Source organism: Centropristis striata, chromosome 8 (assembly GCF_030273125.1).
Source record: "Centropristis striata isolate RG_2023a ecotype Rhode Island chromosome 8, C.striata_1.0, whole genome shotgun sequence".
Lineage (NCBI taxonomy): Eukaryota > Metazoa > Chordata > Actinopteri > Perciformes > Serranidae > Centropristis > Centropristis striata.
In genome coordinates this window covers 7,743,107-7,768,184 of record NC_081524.1, presented here as the reverse complement: position 1 = coordinate 7,768,184, position 25,078 = coordinate 7,743,107, and the positions used below count along the sequence as shown (strand labels likewise).

Below are 25,078 nucleotides of genomic sequence, written 5' to 3'. Positions count from 1 at the left end.
CGAAAAAGTCCATAAACGTTTTATACAATGGTGAATTTTCCATGTTTTTTCTTTCAAAATCATCAAGAAAACCATGGAAAATGTCTAGATATCAGCTCTTAAATTAAACTCTTATGAGCTATTTTTGTTGTTATCATTATATTTGTCCAAACAAATGTACCTTTAGTTGTACCAGGCATTAAAATGAAAAAGAAATTGAAGAGAACAATGGTCTAATCATTTTTTTTTTATGACTGAACTGAACGTATAAATAACATAAATCAGGCTTGATTTATGTTGAAAACCATCCTTTATATATTAAAAGGCTATGATACAAAATATACACATCACTACTGTGCAGGTGCCAGATGTTGTCAGTGCCAAATCAGTAAATACAGTCATGGAAAAAATTATTAGACCACCCTTGTTTTCTTCAGTTTCTTGTTCAGGTACAAATAAAGGTACATTTGTTTGGAAAAATATAATGATAACGACAAAAATAGCCCATAAGAGTTTAATTTAAGAGCTGATATCTAGACATTTTCCATGGTTTTCTTGATAATAACCAAAATCATCATCAAGTACAGTTAAGCAAGCACTTTATTGTCCAAAATTACTGTCCTTTCTTCCTGTGCTGCCCTTAATTTCTGTCTAGCCCTGCTGGAGGCATAATAATACTCATTTCATTGCTCCATGACACCCTGTAGCCTCTCATGTTTACGCTGAAGAACATCAACAAGGTTTTCATCTGTGATTAAAAAAAAATCATATTCCATTCTTATAGTTGTTAAAAAGCCATCTCACTTTATTTATTTCTAAACAGTGGTGGATACAGACCTTGTAGACATTCAGGGTTTGTTTTCTCCTTGCTTTCTTGTTCAATTGTTTTTAATGTCTGGTACAACTAAAGGTACATATTTTGGATAAATATAATGATACCAACAAAAATAGCTCATACGAGTTTAATTTAACCCTATAAAGCCTGAAACATGAAATAATTGCCAGAAAATTCAATTTTTGTAAAAAATGAGTGCTTATTAACCTGCTGACGAATTTTAAGAAATAAATAAATTGCATATATGAATTCTAATTTGTATCATATTTGATACATCAGGTCTTTTTGTGCATTTTGTTGCTCACAAAGTTTGTTTTTCTCGAACTAACAAAAACATATAAACCCTAACATTTTTAACCTATTAAGACTTTGACTTTTCCTTTTTCCTCAATCATGCAAAATACACATTTTTTCCATATAACACAACATCATACATCTGCTGATATGAAGTTTTTTAATGCAGCAATGACTGATCCATTCGTGGAACCTGCATATCATTTTTGCTACATCTGGTATTTTTGTGCAATTTGTTGCTCAGTTTGTTTATCTTCAACACATGTATACATCAGGTTTTTGATGATGTAGAGGTCTCAAAAATGACTGTATCTAATATGATACACTTGGCTTTATAGGGTTAAGAGCTGATATCTAGACATTTCCATGGTTTTCCTGATAATAACCAAAATCATGATGAAGAAAACAATAGAAAATGAAGAAGAAATTGAAGAAAGAGGGTGTTCTAATATTTTTTTTTACATGACTGTATGAATTGGGCTGATAATGTGGTTCACAGCATTGTGATCAGTGTGTGTAGAAAGAGGAGCTAGTAGTGTTTGAACGTGTTAATGTTGCTCTCTCTCCGCTGAGCTGTGAGCTCCAGGAGTCAGCTCGGGTCACTCGGCGGCAGCAGCGGCCTCCATTTCCTCTCCGACACCGAGTCGCACCTCACGTGTCCTGGGCTGTCTCTCTCACATGACCCGAGTGTTTGTTCCCGTGATCAGCACTTCCATCTCCGTCTGTGACACCGAATATCACTTTTTATCCTCACACTGATGGATATGCTCGAACAGAGTCTGGACAGCGCAAGGTAACCGAGAGTCGCTCCAAAATGGCTAACTGGGGCAAGCTAGCGACAACATGCTATTTCACATAGCTAGTTTAGAAGCTAAGCAAGGCCTGACCTATAAAAAAAATAACGTTTCAAAACTAATTAAATCTTAAAGAGTAAGTTTGATAGAGAAGTGGACGACTTTGCGAGCTAGACAGTTGACTAGTTGTATCGCAGAAGACCGATATCCAGTGGTGAAAAACACAATGATTACTAGCTAATAACACTACAATAGCCTAGTTAGCTTGAGCTAGCTGTTAAAACACAAACAACTGTGTTATTGGTAACAACTGTAGGTAACCTGAGGACAGCAGCAGTGTTTGTTTTACACTGTCAGTTTACTGGCACAAGTTTGGCTTCAGCTAAGACAAAGTGAATGGACTATTTTATCCAGTTAATTTAAAACTAAGGTGTATATTTATCTGGTTTGCAGCCAAGAAAAGCAAGAAGAAGAGGTTGTCCAGGCATCTGAAGGTAAGGATCTATTTACTGACAACAGCTGCTACCTGCACACTAGTGATGTGTATATTTTGTGTAATACATAAGAGATGGTTTCCGACATAAATATGCAACAACATAAGGCAACATAATATCGTCATCCTGTTAAAATAATCGCCTAACTCATTTTTTCAAATTTTGGAGGAAACACAAAAAATTTACCAAAAGTGTAACATATGACATTTATCGATCATTTCACTCAAAAAGGATGTAACAAAGGATGGCTAGTGGCATAGTAATAACACTGTGTGTAAATTATGTAACTTAAGAGAAATGAATGACTTAGGCAATTTTTTGAACATGCCTTTGTGACTTAAGCAAGACATGGTAACACTTTATTTTGAAGGTGTCTACATAAGAGTCACACAAGCCTGTCAGAAACATGACATGACAAGTATCATGAGCATTAATGTTACTTCAAAGTGTCATTAATGTTCATGACACATCCCATGTCATGTTTATGACACGCTCATGTCACTCTTATGTAGACACCTTCAAAATAAAGCGTTACCAATATTAGTGTCAACAATAAAACATTGATAAACTAAACTGATAACTAAACAACCTCCCTCTAGCTCTTCTTTGCTGGGTTCTTATCTGATGCCTATGAATGTTGCAAATTGTCAAAGAAGTGATGATCTTAAAGGGGTAAAATCACATGATGCGATCAACTGAGGACGTTGGTGATTTTACCATAGGTGGCCGGCGTCATGAGGAGATGATTTATACACAAAAAAAACAACTTTTTTGACAAAAAATGACTTAGGCGATTATTTTAACAGTGTGACGATATGCAACAACATAATGCAACATGCAACATACAGTCATGGGGAAAAAGCATTAGACCACCCTTGTTTTTTTCAGTTTCTTCTTCATTTTAATCCCTGGTACAACTAAGGGTACATTTGTTTGGACAAATATAATAATACCAACAAAAACAGCTCATAAGAGTTTAATTTAAGAGCTGATATCTAGACATTTTCCATGTTTTTCTTGATAATAACCAAAATCATGATCAAGATAACCATGGAAAATGACTAGATATCAGCTCTTAAATTAAACTCTTATGAGCTATTTTTGCATTGCATTCGTCGAAAAAAGATGTACCTTTAGTTGTACCAGACATTAAAAACAATTGAACAATTGAACAAGAAAGCAAGGAGAAAACAAGGGTGGTCTAATAAATTTTCCATGACTGAAGTGCAGATAGCTACATGCCCTCTGACCACCCTCCAGGCTTTGACTGAGCCCTGAATGTCAACAAGGTCTGGATCTGCCACTGTTTAGAAATAAATAAAGTGAGATGGCTTTTATAACAACTATAAGACTGGAATATGATTTAAAAAAAACAGATGAAAACCTTGTTGATGTTCTTCAGCGTAGACATGAGAGGCTACAGGGTGTCATGGAGCAATGAAATGAGTATTATTATGCCTCCAGCAGGGCTAGACAGAAAGTGATTTGGGACAATAAAGTGCCTGCTTAACTGTACTTGATCATGATTTTGAGTATTATCAAGAAAACCATGGAAAATGGCTAAATAGCAGCTCTTAAATTAAACTCTTATCAGCTATTTTTGTTGTTATCATTATTTTTCCAAACAAATGTACCTTTAGTTGTGCCTGAACAAGAAACTGAAGAAAACAAGTGTGGTCTAATCATTTTTTCCATGATTTTATTTACTGATTAGTCACTGACAACATCTGGCGCCTGCACAGTAGTGATGTGTATATTTTGTATGATTGCCTTTTAATATATAATGGATGGTTTTCGACGTAAATCAAACCTGATTTATGTTATTAATACGTTGTGTTACAAAATATGCAACATGCACCTACAGTCATGGAAAAATGATTAGACCACCCTTGTTTTATTTCACTTTATTGTCCATTTTAATGTCTGGTACAACTAAAGGTACATTTGTTTGGACAATTATAATGATAACAACAAAATAGCTCATAAGAGTTTAATTTAAGAGCTGATATCTAGACATTTTCCATGGTTTTATTGATCATGATTTTGGTTATTAACAAGAAAATCATTGAAAATGTCTAGATATCAGCTCTTAAATTAAACTCTTATGAGCTACGTTTGTTGGTATCATCATATTTGTCCAAACAAATGTACCTTTAGTTGTACCTGAACAAGAAATTGAAGAAAACAAGGGTGGTCTAATAATTTTTTCCATGACTTTATTTACTCACAGTAGTGATGTGTATATTTTGTATCATTGCTTTTTAATATATAACGGATGGTTTTCGACATAAATCAAACCTGATTTATGTTATTAATACGTTGAGTTACAAAATATGCAACAAGCACCTATATTGTTTTCTGCAGTTGATCTAAAAGGTAGCTGTCTTTTATTAGTTTTACTTTTTTACAACATTTTCACAACTGGCTTTTTCTGTCCTCTTTTCCCCCCCTGAGACGGAACAGGAGAAGAGCAGGCAGCTGTTACGATAGCCAGTGTTCAGCAGGCATTTGGTGAACATAACATACAATATCAGTTCCGCACAGAAGGTGGTCAGGTAAGTAACTGATGGATGGCACTACCTATGATTGTTTTTTATGGCCAATTTTTTTAAAAGAAGACACAAAGTGCACCTAATTGCATATTGGCTTAGAGCTTTAGGGTAAGCTTGCATCAGTTCAGCACTCAGCACACAGAAAACAGAACACTCCAGAATTACTTTGAGTGTCAGGTTGAATAAATAAATGTCCTGTGCAGAAGCATAATTAGCATCTGACAGAACTCCATTACACATTGATTCACCCCACATGTACTTACTCTCTGTGATTTAGGCTTTGTGACTGAGTGTTTTGGTTTTCCCTCATGGTGAGAAAAAACCTGAGTCGATCTCACAGTCAGTCCTTTCTGTGTAAGGTTGCGTGTTCTGCTCGTTATGTTATAGCGCGCTTCGGCTCCCCCCTCTTTTTCCAAAGACAAGTCAGGAGGATAGCAGGCTCTAAATTGCCTGAAGGTATGAATGTGTGGTTTTCTTTTTCTAGTCCCGTGATTGACTGCTGACCTTTAAGAGTGTCTCTCCTCGCCGTCCACTAATGTGGTATTCACTCCAGCGGTTAGGGTTAGGATAAGGTGGTCAATGATGGACAATGGGACAGTGACGCAAATAAAAACATAGGAAATGTGTGATAAATAAGTTGCTTTATCCCTATCAGGATGATTTAAACAGGCGGGAATTAAGTCAGTGACCCATGTGGCTCATTTGGCATAAACAAGGGGAGCGTGAGCGATCATGTGATTCCAGTCTGGTCTGGGATTGGCATGGGGCTGCTGTCACATGTCAGTCAGGGGGAGAGTCACATGATGGAGGGATACAAATACTGATTCTTGGAACAAACAACCTCATTTTCTTGACCTGTTTTCAAAATTGAATCAGGCACATTCTGAAGCATAAGCAAATTGAGAGGGATACAATATGCTCATGCTTCAGAATGTGCCTGAAGTGAGATCAATGCCCCACTGCGAGAAACTAGGCTCGGATGAACTGAAGCGCTAGCTATGCTTAACAAATCCACAAGTCAGGTAGAGTTTTGATTTGGATCTGTCATATGGACTGTGGTTAAATGCATAAAAAGCAAATGTTTGTCCTGCTTGTTTCCCTCTAATGTTCTCTTCTGTCTGTGTTCGTGTCTCCACCTTGCAGGTGACGTACCGTGTTGTTCATGTGACTGACCAGCAGCTGGAGGGAAGAGACGATGGTGGAGGAGCAGTGAGTGTCGTCTCCTCAGCCGCCTTCACTGGGGCTCCTCAGGCTGTGGCTCAGGTACCAAAACCCCCTCCTTTTTATTGGTAGAACAGACTAACTGCATGCTTTACTCTTCAAGTACTACCACAGTCTTTAACCCTTTGATGCACAACATATTGACACCCCTTCTAATGCACAACATAGGTCAAAAATGACCCGCATTCATTTTCCGTGTTATTTAATGCTTGCTGTGTGTTTCTTTGCTCCATCTTTTTAAATCAATTTAGTTTATGATTGAATATCCCAAGTATTCTTTGAATATCTTTTTTTTATTACAACTGATCATTATATCCATTTTTCCTTTCATACTTTATGAAGAAAAATAGTTTTTGTATTATTACATCAGTTTTACACAAATGGGTCAAAAATTACTCATTCATCCAAATTTGATTTAAAATTAAATGACCTAATACTATATTGATAGTCATTTGTTTCAATAGTTACTTTTGTGCAATTTGTTGCTCAGGGTTTTTTTTTAAATCTTCAACACATGTATACATCAGGTTTTTCAGGAAAAAAATATCACACTGATGATGTAGAGGTCTCAAAAACTTGTGTATAAAGTATGATAAAATATGCTTTATAAGGTTAAAAAATGCTTGTTTTTTCCCCAACAATTTGGTGTCTCATCTTCACCAAAACATCTGAAATGAAACAATCCTGTCATCTTATTTGTTTGTCTGTCTCAGAGCAGACCAGAGCAGACCAGAGCAGACCCTAACCCTTAATGAGAAAGTTAAAGAACCGAATGAGTTGCTATGACTACTAAATATTAGGGCTATCTGTTCAATAGTCAGTGATCCAACCACTGTCATCGATGCAAAATGAAAATATCAATACATATCATCCATGTTTTTTTAAGCCTTAATTTTAAAATGTCCACTTTATATTAAAAATAATAGATTGTTTTTATTTAAAATATCTGTAAGAGCTCAATAATTAAATGTTGACATCAGAATGAATTGCTTTTTGTAGGCTTATATAAATGTAACGGAGTTGACTCAAATTGTAATCGTAAAGTGGCGGACTTTGTGATATCAGCAAATATGTTTCGATAAAACTTCTTATTTACAACCCTAGTAAATATTCTCTCAGGATAATCTGATCATTTTGTTTATTTGACCCTTTTTGTTGTTTAAACAGATACACATATTGCTGCACTCGCTGTTATATGCAAACATGAAACTGTTTTTTAAATTATTAAAAATGTAATTATACAAGTCTGTTTTTGACAGCAGTAAGATTCAGTGAAGGAAAGATGTAATTTTGTTTCTAACTAGATAAATAAACTGATGATTCCTTACTCTGGAAATAAGCAAACTTTGATTAAGATTATTCAAAGTTAATATGAACAGCTGGTAAAATAACAGTGTCAATATACAATACTGACTATTAATTAAAGGCATATGCATTTATAGTAGAACTTTAAATGTGATATAGGCTTAGAGAACCTTGAATGTGCTCAAAGGTGCTTGAATTTTACTCTTAAAAGCTGTATGAAGCCTGATTTTAGATTGTATCATTCCAACAGTCTGCCTAAAGAAATTTAACTCATCGCATGCTAAGAAATGTAGAATCTCTAGACAGCCTAATATCTGTCATTCCACAAAACCCTATGTTGTGGAAAGACTACTGAATACAAACACAAATTTCAGTTTCCATTGTACTGGTGACATATTCCTCTGTTGTGATTAAAGCTGCAGGTGAAGGTCAAACTAGCAAAGCAGTGTAAAGAGTGACGCATGTGTCTGAGCATGATGTCTGTACAAAACAAGATTATAGTTAACAAAAACTAACGAAATAACGAAAACTAGAATTGAAAAAACATTTCCGTTAACTGAAATAAAAGTAAAAACTTTAAACTAAAGATTTTTTCGTGAAAATGTCCTTCGTTTTCGTCTTTGTCAACTTTTTTCATACATAAACCTTTTTGGTTGATATGAAATCTATTTCATTTATCTGGTTTTATGACTTAATAAACTTATTGGGGCTGAGATGGATCAGACAAAGGAAATAAAGGCAACATTTATTGTGACTTTTTTAAATCTGGCACCCAACAAATACCCCATTACAAAAAAAACTAAAACTAACACTAAAACTAATAAAAACTAAGCCAAAACTAAGCATTTTCCAAAAAATAAAAACTAATTAAAACTAGCAAACTCTCTCTAAAAACTAATTAAAACTGACAGAATTTGAAAACAAAAAATCACAACCAAATTAAAACTAAAAATAATGAAAAATCCAAAACTATTATAACCTTGGTACAAAACCGAGCTTCTTGCAGAGATTAAAACTCGGCCTGTCACGATAACACATTTTTCAGGACGATATTGTCCAAGAAACTATCAGTGTCATTTTAGTTTTATAAAGATATTAGAGCATAATAAGTACATCCTTTTCCACAGCAATTCATTTTTAAATCTTGAGAATATTAAACACTGGAATTAAAATCTGGAAAAGAAATATTAAAATATCCTAGATAAATAAAACATAAATAAATAACCTACAACCAAAGCAAATAAAATAGACTTTAAGACTCTGTTAACAAAACATTGCAATGAGATAAACATTGTGTATTATATTATTTTATTATTAAAATAACATAAACAGCTGGGATGGCTGCTTGGGCAAAAAGCAGAAAAAGTCACGCATGTAAACGACAATATATTGAGTCCAGAAAAAACTATAGTGTTCATTTTTACATATTTAACGATAAGTTGATATTGTAATTATCTTGACAGGCCTAATTAAAAATACAGTTGCTGATTTTTTTAATCAAAATAAGGCACATAAGCAGAGCTCATGGTCTGAAATGACACAGCTCATGGACAGTGAAATGAAGCTAATCTGTAACACTGATTATCTTTAAAAACTGTAAATATTCAATAAACAAGCTTAATTTGGCAGTGTTTTATTTGGACCTATTGTCTCCTAAGTACATGTATAAATTTATTAATGAATTAGTTCCTTCACTGTCTCATTTTAAATCTCTTCTTAAAACCCACCTCTTCTCGTTGGCTTTTAACACCACGTAGAGTGTTGATTTTATGTTGATTTTATGTTGATTTTATGATTTTATGATTTTTTGTTTTTATTGTATTCATGCATATTTTATTTTGTGCGGGCAGTACATTTTACATTTTATTTTATTTATTTTTATCCCATTTTTAATTTATTGCATCTTACTGATCTATTGTTTACTACATCTCTTTGTATTGTGTTATGTATTTATTGTTTGTGCAGCACTTTGGAAACCTTGTGTTTGCTAAAATTGTGCTATATAAATAAAGGGGATTGGATTGGATGGTCATATTTTTGGTTAAAAACAGACAATTGTCCTTGCAGGAAGATCTCAACTTGTTTTTATTTGCGGTGCACTGATAACATCACTGACCTCGTTGTTATCTTTGCTAACAAGATCACTGCTACTTCTTTTTGCCTCTATCAATACCAGTTGTCAAACTGAACTGTGTCTTGCTTGGGGGTCCGGAGGGGGATACCAGTATTGAGTCTGACAGAGACTGAGGTGTGCGTTTACCTGCTGTGACTGCTCCATTGCTACTTGTTCAAGCCTCTCCTCTGTGTCTCTCTTATCTGTCACAGGCTGTGATCCAAAACCCTTTCAGTAATGGAGGAAGCCCAGCAGGAGAGGCGGTGGGAGGGGAGACACGCTTCGCTTACTTCCCTGCTACTGCGGTGAGCGACGGGACTGTGTCTGTGCAGGCCGCCGCGGACCCCACACTCACACAGGCAGGGGGTGAGTCGGTTCTCACACTTAATTTGGGTTGAAGCTCACCACAGAGTCACAGAGAATAATGTCTAAATTAGCCCCACAGCAAACAGGAGTGTATTGAGTACCGTAATTTGAGAACAGCAGCCCTTTTCTCAGTGGTTGTAAGTAAACCAAGATCCCCACAGTTTCAGCTGATGAGAAAAAAACAAGACCCTACAAAATACTCTGGAATATAAATGATGTTGCCTCTTTTTCTAAATACTATCAATGAGATACGATATGTGATACGAGTAGACATACATGGAATGGAAAATGGAAAAAAAATTTAGACCACTTTTTTCTTAAATTTCTTGTTTATTTTAATGCCTGGTACAACTAAAGGTACATTTGTTTAGCCAACAAAATTATCTCATAAGAGTGTAATTTAAGAGCTGATATCTAGACATTTTCCATGGTTTTCTTGATAAAGATTTTGGTTATTATCAAGAAAACCATGGAAAATGTCTAGATACAAAAACAATACAAAAATATATACATACAGACAATTGCCCTTTTATTATAATAATAATATTAATAATAATAATAATAATAATAATACAGAATATATTTTATATTATTTCATATTTATTTATTATTATTTCATAATTAAACTGTCACATGCATCAAGGAAGTAGGCAGTCCTCTGGTGTTGCTGCTTCTCACACTGCATCCTCTGACAGAGTCATGTGGAGCTTCACAAGATGGACCAAATGTTTTTCATCTACAAAATAAGATCGCATAAATGACCTTTGGGGCTGGCTAAATCATATTGAATCATGGTTGAATGAGGCCTGATCATTTCCGTGTTATTGCTTCAATATGATCAGTGCATTCACTGATAGACAGACTGCACAGGACCCCATATTCAGAAACATAACATATTCCCCATACAGTTTATGATTCACCATATCAGATCTTTTTAACAATACTTTTACCATACATTAGGCTGTTTATTTTGTTTCAGCCTAAAGATCTCCTCACCTTTTGTGTCTCTCACAGCAAACCTGTCTCTTACAAATTATGTTTGTATATTACTGCTTAATAAATATTAAGTTATGTGGTGATAAGATAATCACTGCCTGGATTATGTTCAGAGACAACACTTTTTTGAGTAAATGAAAGACTGCATTTCTTCATTATGTTAATAAAGGTTATTTATAGGAGACAGTAGACACCTGATACACACACCTGGGCTAACGTTACACACACTGACGTTATCACACAGCATTATTAGCTGCTTTCTTAGCCTACTCTAATGATTTTTATTAGCCCTTAGAAAAAGAGGATTGTGTAGCTAAACTATAAACACTTACAATTAGTCATCTCTTTAAACTTGGTGGAGTTGTGAAGTTTGCGGCTGCACTTGTACTCCCGTGCTATCTCAGTCTCTTTAACATTGTCCTCGTTTAGATAACTACAGTCAGAGACATTGTATGCTACCATGGGCTCATCCACCAGTGCAATATCTTCCTCCTCATCTTCCTCCAACTCACTCTCTCCAGCATTATCTTGGCTAACGTTAGCCGGACCATCCTCGTCCTAGTCGGAGGGCCCGCTGTCTCTCTCTCTCTCTTCTCATCACCTACCGGTGCGGTGAATTAGTCCATAATTAACTCTGTCCAGTTATCATCACATGTAGCACCTCTGACTCTGATTAAATTGAAAAGTTTTGCAATGTACTTCTCACATTAATCCATCCAGTTAATCTAGCGATGTTCAACCACTATGTGACAACCACATCATTCAGCCTCTGTCTGTAACAGCTGTGTGCCACAAAAAAAACTTTCTGACAACGTTAAGTTTAAGAGCTTAAAAACTATACTTATCATTTGAAATTCAAATTTAATGTTAACATTGTCTTAAAGCTGAGACTTTACTTATTCATAAAGGCATAAAACCCCAAAACAGCCCAAAATCAATCTGCAGTGGTTGAAATATACTTCCTCTAACAGTTCAAGTCAAATGTCATAAGAGGTTGAACTGATGTCGGTTACGCTGGTCATATTACTGTGTGCTTCATGTCACATGTCCTCCACTCTACTTATCTTCCTCTTTCCTGCCATATGTCCCCGTCTGGCTCCACTAAGTGTCCTTGTGGTTTTGTGGTGGTGATCGGGATGAGGCGCGTGGACTGTCAGTGACGTGGTCAGGGCAAAGTGGACCTATAGAGCAGGATGTAGCCCTCTGGCTCTGTTAGACACAAGCAGCATCTGCTTGTTCTGGCATACTGTTGCCTGGACAGTGTTTATGAGAGGACCTTGTAATTAATCACCCTGTGTTTCTGCTAGTGTCTGTGTTTTTTGCCGCACTGTTGGCCCGGACTTTTGTTCTGCACAGGCATGAAACTGAGGCCTAAACAAGACCTGATTCCATCTGATCTAATGTATCCTAATTATTACTTTTTAAAACAGGGAGAGATTTGTTTGTGGATATAATATACGTACAGTTATGGAAAAAATATTAGACCACCCTTGTTTTCTTCAGTTTCCTGTTCATTTTAATGCCTGGTACAACTAAAGGTACATTTGTTTGGACAAATATACATACATATACAACATATTCATGATTTTGGTTATTATCAAGAAAACCATTGAAAATGTCTATATATCAGCTCTTAAATTAAACAAATGTACCTTTATATGTACCAGGCATTAGAATGAACAGGAAATTGAAGAAAACAATGGTCTAATCATTTTTTCATGGCTGTATATAAATCCAGGGTTGCTACTAACAATACTTTTCATTATCAATTTGCATTATCTTCTTAATTAAGTCCTATAATGTTTTTTTTAAAACAAATTTGATTATTGTGCTTGTTTTGTCCGGATAACACAACAAGCCATCGATATTCAAAGTACTGCTATATATGATAAAAACCCAGTAGCAGATCCTCTCATTCGAGAAGCTGAAACAAGATAATGTTCTGCAGTTTTGCTTGAAAAATAATAGAAACAATGAAGGAATTATCAGAATATTTCCTGACTAGTCAACTGGCAATGAATATATTCATGTGAGGCATACACAGTAAAGCAGAGCTGGACACAAAACAAATGCAGCTTGTAAAAGCTAATAGTTTTACTCACGTTTGCACATGGAACTACAGTGTTTCATAACAGTATATCTGTTCTACCTTGCCTTTAGTAATTAATCTGTTTGGTCATGGTCATTATGTTCTTTCAGAGGGGGAGCCTTCCCTGAATCTTTTTTATTTTATATTTTTGATGAGCTCCTCTTTAACAAGTTTTTCTTGCATTTCATCCATTATTAACATCTTTTGAGGCTAATGCAACAGTGGTAAGACTGGGCCGTTGTGAGTGCTTTAGGACGGCGCCTGCAACTTGTTAAGAAGAGTAGGAACGAGTCTCCAAAGGTCTCCAATAACAACAGAAACAGTTGCTAGATTTGTCGCTAGTTGCTGAATGTCTGAAAGTCTGTATAGTCGCTAAATATAATATATATATATAAATAAATAGAGACAAAGTCGCTAAGTTGGCAACATTCAAACCCAGTTGGTTAGCCGCTACAAAAGTACCTGTATGGGTACGGAGGCCGAGGGTAACTAACTAGTGGGCGGAGCCAAAACACTCAGCCACTTTCCAAAAAGTACTCAGAAAGTACTCAATGGAAACACGCCTAATGACGCACATTCAGAGAAGTCTGACGCCCTTAAGGCCAGTTAGCAGTGTCAATTGACACACTTTAATTATAACTTTTAAGATACACTTTAAATGCAGCAGCACAAAAAAACCCAAAAAACCAGCTGCTTGTTGTGAGCGGCTGCTTGGTGTCACCACAGAAAGGGAAGAAGACCATGTGGTGTCTTCGCTGTGGTAACGACTGAAGCCAGAGCCTTGCAGGAGGAAGTGGGCAGCTGTCTGTCTCTTCTGTGAGCCTGGGGCAGTGTAAGCAGGCATGACACACTGGCTGAGGAGTGCACTGTCGGGTGTGGGTGGAAAGTGCTTTACAAGCTGCCATCTCCTATGAGGTGAGGGATAGTGTGGGATTGTGCATGGGGCTCTGGCAATGAAGCACATTCTGGCCCGACTAGATCCAGGGGTGGCAAGTGCTTAACCTTTCTGCCGAGTATCAAATGTCCTTGTGCAACCATCATCATTTCAGATTCTCACTTTTTACAACAGTATTTTTGCACAAAAAAAAACAAACGTCTTTTTGCTCCTGTCACATTATACTCACTGTGATCTTATTTTTCACTGTAATATATAAATCACGCACCAAACAGCACAAATTTGGCACGAAGCGAGAGATCATAAAAATAAAAATAAACACAAGATAATTGTATCTATACTATATACTATCTATAGTATATATATTTAAAAATATATATATATTGTTTTTTTAACTTTAATAATATCGATAATAAATCTGAATGGTGGAAATAACAGATCATGGAAGGAAAAAAAGCTTCCAGAACAATTTTTCTTTTCATTTATTATAAATGTAGAAAGATGTTTGTTGTCTCGTTGTTGTTTTATTTTGAATTTTTTTAATATATAGAATTGTGCTTTTAGTGAGAGCAGTTCAATGAAATAAAGACAAGGATTTCTCTACACCTTATTCTTGTTCAAAAATCATTCACATATGAAAGTTATGGAGAGCGATAAAAAGGTGACCTTATGCCGTTAAAGGCAACGCACATATAAGCTTATAACAATATGCATAGCTTATAACATAAGCATAAACATATTTAACTACTTGCAGTCTTCCTTGTCCTCTCTGCTCTGTGTAATAATGCTGCAGTTCAGTCCAAGTTTCACTGAATTCTTGTCACATAGTTGTTGTTTATTTCAATTTTTGACAAAAATTTCAATGCAACATATAGAATAAAGTGATTTTGACAAAATATCACTATTTTAATCTAAGATTTGGACTGTTGAAATAAAAAAAAAATCCAACAATTTCAGTTTTTTCTAAAATAAATATTGTACTTTTGATGATTTAAAAAAAACAAAAAGACATATCTTTTAAAAACCATTGGCGGGTTGCAGATATCAGTGGATTGTTCATGCTGCAAGAGAACACTGTAAACCCAGTTTTCATACTATAAAGTTGTGGAAAGAGAAAAAAAAGTTGTTTATTGTCTGTCTAGAGTTTCAAATTGTATATATATATGTTATGTTCTATTCTCTTTTATTTATGTTTTTGACAACGTCCAAACTTTTTTTGAGTCAGGGCTGTACCTGTCTTGTTATGTGGATGGTTTTAAATGTAGAGGCTTTTAGTTTTGGGCTCATGTCTTTAAATGCTATGCAAAATGAATTTTTCTCTCAAAAATGTATATTGGAGGTTTTTGTTGCGACTGTCTCCAGAGCAGGCAGAGGGGAGTCTTGACGTTTTTTAGATTGCACAGCGTCCAGGAGTGTTGTTTATTCCTAATAAGTGTTGTTTGCTGTGGTTGTCCCTGAGGATTTAGGGTGTGATGACTTTTTTTTTTTTTACAGTGTAAATACTCTTATTTGTTGTGCGATATTTCATTAAAGCAACAATAGTCAGTCTTTTATGTCATGTTACCCTTTTTATGTTTTCCACATTGCTAACTGATGACTGCTATGCCTTCCACAGGTCAGTTTTATGTGATGATGACCCCCCCCGATGTCATTCAGACAGGCACACAGCGAACCATCGCCCCACGCACACAGCCCTACCCTGCGTGAGTATCAGCTCTGACAGTCGCCGTCTTGTAAAAACACTATTATCTTCCATGGAAATGCCACTCGAAACTGGTCATTTGGTTTTAGCAGACAACTCGTGAAATGCTTGAAGGTGAATTCTGGTCAGAGTTTAAAAGTGGGACGAATTGCTATTTAATGTTTAGTATTCTGAGCCATTCACGGCTATTAATTGCATTACATTTCAGATATGACATTTTTGTCACAGTTGGAACCATTTTTGGGAGGAATAACACACGTTAGAGTTTGTGACGCTCCAGAACAAATCCCCATAAGCTTTACACAGACTTCTCTCAGATCAAGGAACCCCACCTGGCAAATCCTGAGATATACAACACTTAAATCAACATCAATACATATCGAGTGAACAAAGCATGCTGAATTCACATAAATCTAAATGCTAATGCAGGAGGAGGCTGGGGAAGTGGAGGGAGTTAAATAGCTGGGAAGCGTGCAGGGATTTGATGTTTTGCAGAGGTGTATGCAGAGAGAAAGAGCACCAAGATCTGTTAATGTGGACCACCTTTGATGGTTGAGCGATGGATTGACATAATGACAATAAAACAACTTCCACGCCTATCTGAGCTACCATGAAGCTCAATTTATGCAGCATGACATGCTACTGTAGTGTTGCTGCTACCGGAGTCTACATCATCTTTTTCCTCAGTTTGCTCCGAAGGTTTATTTTATATTGACGTTTTTAATTTTATTTTAGCACATCCAGGCTTTTCTCCCTCTCCAAAACCTCCTTATGTTGTTTATTCCTAAAATTCACAACATGGATCATTATAATCATGCATCAGAAGGCTCTCTCCAACTGTTAGCCACATGCTGGTGATTGCCATTATTAAGATAATCAGCAGGCTCACGTGAGCGAAGACAAACTGAGTTGTCATTTTAAATGCATGACACCAGCCTTTTTCCTGGCCTACTGCAGATATTTTTCAGAAAAAGGTATTCTAACAAACTTTATTGCAGATTCAGAGTTCACTTGAGTGCTTAAGCACATTGACACATGAGCCACAGTGCTGAGAAATGCAATTTAGTTTAAGGTCCTGTAACTATGTTTTTTCCCCTTGTTTGGTAAAAGCACAGCAATTTGCTCATTTGGTCATCCAAAATGACCACATGACCCATTATCCAATTGAGTTAGCATTGACCTAAGTGAATATCCCTCCATTTCCCACAAGGCTTTAACTTTCACACGTGAAACTGCATATTAAACTGTATTACACCCATTAGGAGAGACTACCAGTTGTTTAAGGACACAGCGTATTAACACTGGTTGTTCAATTTAGCACATAAGCTCCTGTTTATCTTCTCTTTATGATAATTATTTAACAAAAACACTCCAGGAGACTGACATTACACACTATTAGCTGTCTCTGTCTTTCATTTATCATTGTTGGCTTTGGGTAAAACCGTATATGATTTCATTACAAGGATTTTGACTGCTTCTGTGATTTTCAAGAACTTTGGATTCCTCAACGATTTAGTCTCCTTTGTTGTGGGCAGCATTACGGGGAGTTGTAGATCCGCCTTAAATTTTGGCAGCAGCTCTGCCGCTTTTGATGTCGCTTGATATTCACAGCGTACAACAGACAGCTTTTCAGTCAAGAGTAAAGAACGAGCTTTGTTGGCTGTGTACGTCTGCATTGCAATGTGTTGAAATACAAAGTCAATTGTTTTTTTTCATCTCTCACAATGCCTATCTGCAATATGTTTGTTTCTATATTTATTTCCTCTTCCATGAATTATTTATGATTTTTGACACAAGCGTCAGAGTTATATTTAGGTGTAAACTAATGAACAGTGACATTATCGTTGACATGTGAGTAAAATGAATGAAAATTTCCCACCCTGTGCCGTTCGCAGAGATGAAAACGAGCTGCTGCAGCATGACGGTTTAAACTGGTGAGGACAGTTTCCACATTACTCTCACACTCAAATGAACACTCTCACACGCAAATGAACCAATCAAATTAGATCACAAGAAGAGAGAAGAAGCACACAAACCTATGCCCTCCTCTCCTCTCCGCACCTCCCCTCCCATCAGTCCCTGGTGATTCTCCCTGCTCTTGATGTGTGAAGACACAGATGTAGTGTTTCTTCACTGCTGACCCCGATCCATTGTTGTTAGTTGTGCTCGTGGCAAACTTGTTTCTCCATTAGGACTTAAAGAATTAGGTCAGCGTCTGGAAACAAATGGCTTGTTCCACACTTTTATTTTAGTATGATTTTCAAAGTGTCCTCTGTTGTAGTTAGATTTTTGTTCTCAGTTAGCCTAGTTTTTAATGAGTTACTTACAGTATTTGCTTGGATTATGTAGCTGTGACAGGAATACTGGGGCAAATGAAAAAAGAAAGAAAGAAGGAAGGAAACTGTGTTGCTTGTCTCTTCTACATGATTGGTAGTAGGCCTGTCACAATAATGACTATATCGACTTATCGTTCGATATATTAAATGGACACAATAGTTTGTTTCTGGACTCGATATATCGTCGTTTACGTACTTTTTTGTGTTAAAGTAATGCTGCAAATGTTTGACAGGCAGTATGAATTGCCGAAAAAAATTATCTAAAATTTATCTCTGCATTTTTTTTGTTAACAGTGCCTGAAAGTCTATTTTTGATTTGTTTTGATTGTAGTCTAATTATTTGTGTTTTATTTATCTAGGATATTTTAACATTTTTTTTTCCACAATTCAATTACAATTCCAATGATTTATAAATGAATTGCTGTTGAAAAGGATATACTTGGATTATTATGCTCTAATTTCATTATCATCAATGGCATAAAATGGTCCTAAAACGACTTTAAAGATACTATCCTTTATCGTGATAGTTTTTGGGAAAATATATCGTCCTAAAAATGTGTTATCGTGACAGGCCTAATTGTTAGCACAGAAGTGGTTAATTACGAACTGGCCATTAAAGGCTTTTACACACCGGGGGCCTTTTTTCTTGTACAGTTAATTTGTCGATACATATTTTTGTAAGTGTTTTGTCCTGAGTGCTATCACAGGAATATTATAATAGTGCGATTTAAAAAAAACCCACCAGGAGTTATTTACAGCTGCATCTCAATGCATTAGAATATGATGGAAAAAGTCGATTCCCAGTAGTTCAAGTCAAATAGCCCCAACCAAGTACTGAGTCATATAGATGGACATACTTTTCAGAGGCCAACATTTCCATAATAAACATACTTTTTAAAATGTTTTTGTAATATTACATTTTTTTGAGACACTGAATTTTAGGTCTTCATTAAATGTAAGCCTAGGCCTGTCACGATAACACATTTTTTAGGACGATACATTTTCCCAGAAACTATCACGTTAAACTATAGTATCGTTGTATCGATGTTGTTTTAGTTTTAAAATGATATTAGAGCAAAATAAGTACATCCTTTTCCACAGCAAAGAATTTTTAAATCTCAAAAATATTAAAAATTGACAATAAAATTTGGACAATAAATATTAAAATATCCTATATAAATAAAACATAAATACATACCAAAATGAATAAAATAGACTTTCAGGCTCTGATAACAAAACATTGCAATGAGATAATCATTATGTATTATATTACTTTATTGTTAAAATAACATATAAACAGCTGGAATGGCTGCTTGGGAAATATAGTTTTTTTTTGGCAAATCGTAGTGCCAGTCCAACATTTGCAGCATTACTTTAAACAACACAAAAAAGCAGAAAAAAATCACGCATTTAATCGACAATATATTGAGTCCAGAAAAACTATCGTGTACATTTTTATATATCTAACAATAAGTGGATATACTAATTATTGTGACAGGCCTATGTAAGCCGTAATAGGTTATATAATAGATTATAATAGGAAGAAATTAAGACATGAAATGTTTCACTCTGTGTGGAATGGATCTATATAATGTGTTATTTCCATTTTTCGGATTGAATTACTGACATAAATAATCTTTTCTATGATATTCTAATTTATTGAGATGCACCTGTAATAGAAAAGTTGCCGATATCCGGTCCCGATCCGATAATTGTATTGCAAATTTGCAAAATCGCCAGTGTGAATAGTAGGAAATAGTAATAGGCTAGTCTTTTTGCTTTTCAGTGTTGTTTACTCGTCAAAGCCCCGGTGTGAAAAGGCCTTTTGGCTCCTCTTTGTTCATAACATCTAATTGAGAGAATATCAAGCCCAAACTGCAGTCACTTGTATCTCAATGTACACTTAACTTAATTATTGTCAAGGCCCTGCCTTGGTGTAATTCTGCAGCCCTAATGATACGGGAGGGCAGAAGGAGTGACAATTGCATTTCTCCTTCGAGGATCAATATAACACTACACAAATTTAGTCCTCTTCTGCATCCATGCTTCAATTATATGGATAAAGCACTTCAGCAGCGGGGGTTGTGTACTGCTCATTTTCTGAATTTCCCCAGCAACAATTACTCTCAGGAGCACTCATATGAGGTGTGCCTCTATAACTTGTTAAAGGGGGGGAAAAAGACGTCCCTCTAGGTCTGTACATTTAGTTATTCATACAGTCATCCACATTTTTTTTTTACACTCTGCCTAAGAGTACTGTTGGGCTGAATCCATTATACAGCTGAAATCCCATTAAGATGCGTTGAGATACAAGAGAGACTGCAGTTTGGCTTGGCTGACTATCTCAAACAGAGATATCAGCAGTGGAGTTGTGTTGATGGGTCACACATTCACTGCTGTAGAATGAAGATGTGTCGCAGAGAGACAGACAAGGAACAAGAATGACCTTACAGGACACTATTAACTTAATGCGACGAGTAAGCAGAAATTCAGCCGATAAACAATAGTTGCATTTTTAAAGGTTTTTTTCTGTAGCAAAGGGGGAAAACTTCACTGAGTGAGTTGTTAAGATATTCAGTAGGCCACCTATATGATTATTATGGGAGTGTGTTATTGGTCTCTTCATGCTGCGATGGGCGGTTGGATAAGTCTCCCTGTCACGTCTCGGGAACTTAATTAACAGAATACCTAAGGGAGGACACAGACAAGAGACAGTTGTGTCATTAGCCGTAAGCCCAGACTCCAATAGACAGCATCTGGTTTTTTACAGTGTTGTAATTTTACAGCATAATAAAGCAGAGAGTTCCCTTCGGGCCGCACCTGGGAAGAGGACAGCCAACATGAATAAGAAGGTTGGACGGGCTCAGTACTCCAGTCAAAGCATCCCGGCTTCAGGGCATCAGGGCTGCATATGCAGCCACATATGACTGTGCATCTTTCAGTATTGCTACCAAAGGCACTACACAACGGCCTTTTTAAATAACTCACTGGTAGAGGCAATGGCTGTGATTACAAAAGGCTTGAATTTAAAGATAACAGTGAAGAATGGTTTTCAATAGGCTCAGGATTAGGTGAATTTGGGGGATTGGAATTGGATTTTGTTCCTGATTGTAGGGTAGCCAGAGATGGGAGATATTGTAGCGTGTGAAAAGTGTTTTATTTCCTGTCTGTCCGCAGGAAAATGGACGGCCCGCGAACACCAAGAGATGAAAGGAGAAGAGCGCAACATAATGAAGGTGGGTAATTAGCAATGATTGTGGCTTTTGATTTCATCAGACTGTCCAACACAATGCAGTGTGGTGCATAAATGGACATTTTTTTTATTGAAAGAAAATCACCAAGGCCCGTCAAAAATATTAAGAATAGATAACATGTTTATGAGCCAACCACTAGAGGGTGCTGTTGATCTGTAGAAGTCAGACAGTATTTGGCATCTATGGTGCACTTAAAATGAAAAGATGTAGGAAATTAAACCTTTTCCTTTAAACCAAAGTTCCTTTTATCTCTGAGTCTAAAAAATCTAAATCAGGAAATGCTGTTTGTTTTTGTATATATATATATATTTTATATTTTTCAACTTCCTGTCAGTTGAGAGGCGGCGAAGAGACAAGATCAACAACTGGATTGTCACGCTTTCCAAGATCATCCCAGACTGTAATATGGACAGCACCAAGACCGGAGCAGTAAGCAGTCTTACGTCACTCTGCACTGCTGCAGACTTTCCACTGACGTGTCTGTTTTTAATTTGAATTGGTCACCAATCATCTTTGTCTTTCAAGAGCAAAGGAGGCATCCTGTCTAAAGCTTGTGACTACATCCGTGAGCTGAGGCAAAGCAACCAGCGACTGCAGGAAAGTCTGAAGGAGGTGGAGAGGATACAAGTGGACAACGAGTTGTGCAGGCAGCAGGTATGAAGTCTACAAATATTTGCATCAAGCAAGGTTTCCAGGACACCAATAATGGGTAAAGGAGGCCTATGAATGATAATGTCAAAATCTTCCTTTGAGGTGGTCGGGTGTAGCAGATAAATAAAGTCATATATAATGAGGCGGCCATAGTAGGCTGCATATGTGTCTGTGAAGATTGCCACTGCATTGAATAGATTAGTTTGCTTTGGAGTGCATTGCAACATCCTTTCACTTAAGTCTCATAAGCATGAAATCCACCTAGCTCCACACGCATCTTCATTCCTCCAAAACAAACCCCCTGCGACTTGAGCCTGTGTAGCTGATCATCACAGCCTGACAAAAAGGATCAAAAGAGTTTGCGCTTATATAATAAGAAGAGTTACCTGAAATCAGCTCTTTGAGAGACTGTGGGAATAGTATACACAGGGGTTGTGTGAGAACTAACTGCATGCTAATGCACTCAAAGTATTGTGAAATTTTGCAGCTCCGAGGCTGCCACATCTCCCCATTGAATCCCAGGTCTGCGAGGCTCTCGGCAATATATTCTTATTCTGATGCTCAAAGCTCAATATCCATTCCTCAGTCCCTCAGTGGGGAGGCAGAGAATTCAGGATTCACCCAAGGGAAATGTAGGGGAAGTGACATACCTCAAGATTTCATAATCCAGTTGGTTTTTGACAGTGGTGTTTCTAAAAAAAGGCAGCACATACTACTCTTTAATCCCAGGGATTGAATAGCCCGGTGTGTACATTACACACAGACGCACTCTCAGTCTTCAAACGAAAAAGTTTGCTCTGTAAACTTGGAGCTATATTTAGCTGTCACGGGGATGAAGATGTTGATAATGAGATTTTTCTTTTTTTTTTTTGCTCTTTGTTCTTTAGATTGAAGAGCTGAAGAATGAAAATGCTTTGCTCCGAGCACAACTCCAGCAGCACGGCATCGAGATGGTCGGAGAGACACCGCCGCAGTGAAGCCGAGACAAAAGGAACAGGAGCAGCACCACGACCCAGACATACCACCGGCATGATGGAAAAGAAGGCGAGATGATGGAGAGAACAAAAGGACTTGTGAAGAATCACTTTCTTTTTTTAGTGAACGCATCCTTCCCTGGGTCTCCCAGGTTTTGCGAACCCTTTACCGGCCAATTGCGGCTGTACTTGACTGTTCCGACCCTATTGAGATAACCACCCGTTACGACTCAGTAGAAATGTGCTCAAGAAAAGACGCCCTCTCACCACCATCAGAGTGCTTCACTAGCACTAGCTTTGAAAGAGAACCACTGCTGAACTCCTCCTTTGTTCTGTATTTATGTAGCCTCACTCATGGACTATGATGTTTGTCATTTAATTTTGTTCCCCGTCAGTGTATTTTTTTCCCCCGAAAATTATTGATTTTGACTTAGTTCATGCTTTTTTGTGTTTGTGTTTTAGAGTTCTGTATTAATATGTTGTTTTTAGCTGCTTTAATTTATTAGTCCGCTTGCTGACAGAAGCCTTGATGGAGACCAGTTACAGAGAAGCTCATGCACCCCCAGAGAAACAGATTGAATTTTAAGTGAGAAAAACATCAAAGCAAAGCAAAAACATTATGATTCTACAGACAGAAATAATGTGACACACGCAGCCTACCTACACCCAAAGACAAACAAGGAGCTGTGCTGGCCTGTGCTTCTGGGCTGATTTATGTAAATAAGACTTCTCGTGTTTTAATACAGATGTTACAGAATGTTAGAGCAGATTATCTCTGGGAGTAAACAATCAATAACTCATTAAGTTCATGCTGGCCCTTTGTCATAATAATTAGCATGAAGTGTGTGCAATCGTGGGGCTTAAATTGGAGAAAAAAAAATATGGTATACTTGAATTGTTGGGCATTTGCTTAACCAGAAAAATAACTCAAAAGTCAACAAAATCACTCAAAGATCCGACTGTTCAAATACTATTTAATTATAGCGTGGTATACAAGTGTGGATCATGTTTAACAAACCCGGCACGCTGGATTGTGGACTGGAGACGGGCGGGTGCAAATTCCAAGTTTTGCCAAACTATATATAGATACTGTGGGTTTATTTTCATCTTTTGTTCATGTGTGATTTACCGGTGTCTCAATACGTGTAAGAATAATCCCCACATGTTTCATTTCTAGCTGTTTGCTCTATTTGGTATTGCAACACTTCAAATGCAGCTCAACGCACAAGGGGGGGAGGCACCCTGGAGAGCGGCACTCAAAGACTCTCTGCTCACTATGGAAAAGGAGTACACAGAAATTCTGTGTTGCACTCCTTAGTTGAGCGCTACTCGTTCTCCATGAAATGAAGGAATAGTTTGAAAGTGGGGAAACTTGGAAATGATCTCATACATTTCTCCACCCACTCAGGCGAACAATACCTAAACTGTAATTGGTTGTACAAACAGCAAATGCCAATATTAACATTGTTGATGATTTTGTGAATGAATTTACATGATGTGTTTTTGTTCCGCTTTGGGCGATGTGAGTGGAAGTGGAAGAGAGATATCAAGCTTCGGAGCCACTTATTAGAGCGCGATTGCTTCTCCTTGTGTCAACAGCTCAGGATCCAGCAAAGCAAAACCAACACTCAGACCCCTGGCAAAATCAGGCAGACTATCACATTTTAATATCTCAGACTCGGCAAGTTAACAGCTTGGGCTTTGGAAGTGCTGTTCTGCTACGACTGCTAGATTCAAATCTGATATGGATAGTGCAAGTGTCTGATCTATCAAACGAGGCTCCTAGCCAAAGTTGAATGATAGATGTTTTGCAGTAGAATGTTTTACACCTCAGTGAGAGCAGAGCAGAGCAGAGAATGTGAATCTGAATGTGAAGACATGAATAATGCTTTGGAAGAAGGATGTTCACAAATGAAAGGTCACTTGTGGCTAATTCTTTTTTTCTCGCGTTTCTTTTTTGAAATGGCAAAAGAAAGAAAAAAAGACTCCTTTTCTCTCTGTAGCAGCCTCACTGTTCTCAGGTTAGATTTTAAGACATCTTTTCTAAGTAAAATGGTGGAAAATAAAACTTTCACTAGCTATTAACCTTTATTGACTTGGTCATGGCTCTTTTTCTTTCTGCAGGTCGACATATACAAACATCAATACTTTGTGACTTCTGTCAACATTTTTACCAGGGTATTTAAAATATTACAAATGATCTGAGTGAAACTTGGGTAATCGGCTTC

At 36.8% G+C, this 25,078-nt stretch overlaps 1 protein-coding gene across 2 annotated transcripts; it reads left to right on the top strand.

The window, feature by feature from the left end:
* Positions 1 to 1,665: 1,665 nt before the first annotated feature.
* Positions 1,666 to 23,757, top strand: LOC131976329 (upstream stimulatory factor 2). Of its 2 annotated transcripts, XM_059339311.1 has the most exons (11): positions 1,666 to 1,901; positions 2,356 to 2,396; positions 4,851 to 4,951; positions 6,092 to 6,211; positions 9,800 to 9,953; positions 15,549 to 15,636; positions 17,531 to 17,569; positions 21,149 to 21,207; positions 21,560 to 21,654; positions 21,751 to 21,879; positions 22,764 to 23,757. In XM_059339311.1, the coding sequence occupies exons 1-11, from the start codon at positions 1,867 to 1,869 to the stop codon at positions 22,851 to 22,853; spliced, it is 951 nt and encodes a 316-aa protein (XP_059195294.1). In that variant the 5' UTR covers positions 1,666 to 1,866; the 3' UTR covers positions 22,854 to 23,757. The 2 variants fall into 2 exon arrangements, with proteins under 2 accessions (XP_059195294.1, XP_059195295.1); XM_059339312.1 differs by lacking the exon at positions 17,531 to 17,569.
* The last annotated feature ends 1,321 nt before the right edge of the window (positions 23,758 to 25,078 follow it).